General features: G+C 38.6%; 1 protein-coding gene across 1 annotated transcript; it reads right to left on the bottom strand.

Annotated features, from left to right (window-relative positions):
- Nucleotides 1-1452: 1452 nt before the first annotated feature.
- LOC115682990 (nuclear transport factor 2B-like) lies at nucleotides 1453-2638 on the bottom strand. Its single transcript, XM_056312649.1, has 2 exons — nucleotides 2288-2638; nucleotides 1453-1855 (listed from the first exon to the last, which is right to left on the bottom strand). The coding sequence occupies exons 1-2, from the start codon at nucleotides 2597-2599 to the stop codon at nucleotides 1757-1759; spliced, it is 411 nt and encodes a 136-aa protein (XP_056168624.1). The 5' UTR covers nucleotides 2600-2638; the 3' UTR covers nucleotides 1453-1756.
- Nucleotides 2639-2841: the final 203 nt, after the last annotated feature.

Below are 2841 nucleotides of genomic sequence, written 5' to 3'. Positions count from 1 at the left end.
ATTAAATTAAAAAATTCCGAAAATTCATAAAAATTAAAAAAATTTCAGAAAAATCCCCAAAAAAGTTAGGAAATTAAAAAATTCCAAAAATTCATAAAAATCAGAAAAATTCTCAGAAAATCCATAAAAATAAGAAAAACTCAGAAAACCCATAAAAATTTGCAAAATTCCGAAATTGAAAAAAATTTAAAAAAATTTCATAAAAAAGTTTCTGGAAAATAAAAAGAAACAGATTTAGGGAAAGTAAAAAATTTTAATAAATTTTACCCAAAAAAATAAAAAAAATTCACAAAATGGCTTAGAATACCTGTGGCCACCCACTTTGAGTGAAATTTAAATTTTTTTAGGTGCCCAAGTAGTATTTTTTAAGATTCCTTCGTTTAGGGATTAAAAGGGGTTTTAAACCCCTAAAAAGGATTAGACAAACGAATAAACCATGCTTATTGATTTTTTTCACTTATAACTTGTACTTATAGTTAAATAAAAGATATATATTTGAATGCAAAAAATTGGGAATAGAAATTTTTTTGGTTGTACCAAACGCATTTATGTTCTTTTCTATTCCGAAATAGAAATTTTGTGCGATTCTGACGCGTTCTTTTCTTCAAAACTCATCCAGGAAATAGAAATAGAAAAAACTATTTCTGAAAAGAAATTGTTCCCAGAAACAGAGACGTTACCAAACGCACCCTAAGTTATTCATTCCATTTGAAAACAAACACGTGCTTTTTCCCCCGAATTGTTTATTTAAAATTGGAAAAAAAAACTCGTATTCACTCATGTTCGTGGGTTATAAAAAAAATCTCATATATCGAACCATGCAAAATTTTTTGAAAGCATTTAAATCCGACGTGAGTGTATGCAGTTGTGCAAGATACATATTACAATAAGTTAAATTTAATGAATCCTTTCGCAAGTTCTTGTTTCAGTTTTGACCACCAATTCTTTCACATGTGGTGAGAAAACTCATCGGGCACTCCAAAATTTTCAGGATTTCCAGAGACTAAAGTTGGTTAAGCTATTTCTATTTTGCACAGCAACATCTAAGTACCACCAAACCAGTGCAGAGGCTTGTATTTAGATTCCACAACAGCAAAACAGGTGAAATACTGCATTTCTGCAGCACAAGCTCCTGTACATTCTCAACTAGTACCTAGGTGCTTCTTATTGTCAAGATCTAGGCCAAAATAAGTTGCTAAAACGAATGTGCATACACATCACACCTTGGTTAGCATTTGAATTTCCCCAATTGAAGAAGCCCACAACGTCTCATCATCGGATGACGAAACCATATTTCAAAACCAACAAAAGCGGGAAGAAGAAACTGACCGCGTCTTCGGGCTACACCTCGATTTCGAAGTTGGTGCCCTTCAAGGCTTGACGAAGATCTTGATGGGCTAAATCAGTTGATGATACCATGAAAACACACGCACATGATCAACAATAATGGTGTAAGCAAAACTGCAAGCTCTCAGACATAGTTAAGGAAAACACACACATGATCAACAATAATGGTCTAAGTAAAACTGCAAGCCCTCAGACATAGTTAAGGAAAACACACACTTGATCAACAATAATGGTCTAAGTAAAACTGCAAGCCCTCAGACATAGTTAAGGAAAACACGGTTGCAACGCACACGATATATATAGAAATCTGTTTCAAACGACACTGCAGTAAAATATTGAAAATAAAACAGACTGAAACTGCCCCCGGCCTCCTAGAGGAACCGGTTCGTCCTGGACATTCCATTCCCGATCAAGCCACGAAGGTCCCGCGCAATTCGGATACGAGATATAGGAAAGTGCTGCGCGATACATAAAAGCTTCCTTCTGGTGTTGGGACCAACATGAACATCTGAGGGCAGGATAACAGCAGAGCGTTAGAGAAACTCGAGACGTACACGGGGTACGCGTACACGACTCAGTAGTATCAAAATGCAATACGATCGATCGATCGAGGACAACGAGTCCAATTTGATAGAGAAATCGCAAAGAATTCACGAGAAATAATAACTTTAAAAAAGAGGTAAATTTCTTTAGGCGTCACCCCAGAAGTCAGCTTTTTTTTCGGAAACTTCATCGGAGGAGCAACAACAATACAATACGGTTCTCTATAAATCTTCTTTAAAAACAGAAACAGATACTCTCTGGCTAACAATGAATGATGGGATCGCCCAAGGTGGTGATATTCAATCAACAAATGTGCCCATCTCATCCAAACCACCATCCTCCTTCGACGCTCAAAAAGAAATTAAATAAAAAAACAATTACGAATGGATCCTTCGACCTGGGCGAAAAGGCGGGCGTCCTGCTTGCCGTCTAGCCAGATGTTGCCGGAGACCGTGGCGAGCAAGTCGCTGCTGCCGAGGGGGGTGGGCTGGCAGCCGATGGTGAGGATTTGGTGCCGGCACTGCTGAAGGGAGGTGAGTTCGGCGAGGATAGCCTCCTTGCCCTGCAACTTCCGGCCTTCGAAGATCATCACCGACTCTTCCCGGTACAGGCTCGCCAAATCCGCCCCATTCGCGTCGAACGTCCTGTAGTAGTTCTCCAGGAACCGCTTGGCCGCCGCTATCTTCAGATCCTGGTTTCCTTCCTCCATCGCCGTCGTCGTCTTCTCTCCTTCCGGTTCTCTTCTGCTTCAAGACCCACGCGATGCCAGACGGTTCCACAAAACAGGCCCAATTAAAAATAATAATAAAAGCACCAACTTTATCTTCAATGACAATTCTGGCCAGAACTTTTTTTTTTGTATCATAAAAAATCACTAACTTTCACTTAAATCCAAAATTTGATCCGAACAATTTGAAAATTTTATATTACGGAGGCTATATTTGGGACTCA

This window comes from Syzygium oleosum, unplaced genomic scaffold (genome assembly GCF_021117445.2).
Source record: "Syzygium oleosum isolate NSW1041296 unplaced genomic scaffold, Sole_v2.1 Sole_v2.06, whole genome shotgun sequence".
Classification (NCBI taxonomy): Eukaryota; Viridiplantae; Streptophyta; class Magnoliopsida; order Myrtales; family Myrtaceae; genus Syzygium; species Syzygium oleosum.
Note: the sequence above shows the minus strand (reverse complement) of the source record. Positions and strands in the feature narration are given on the sequence as shown.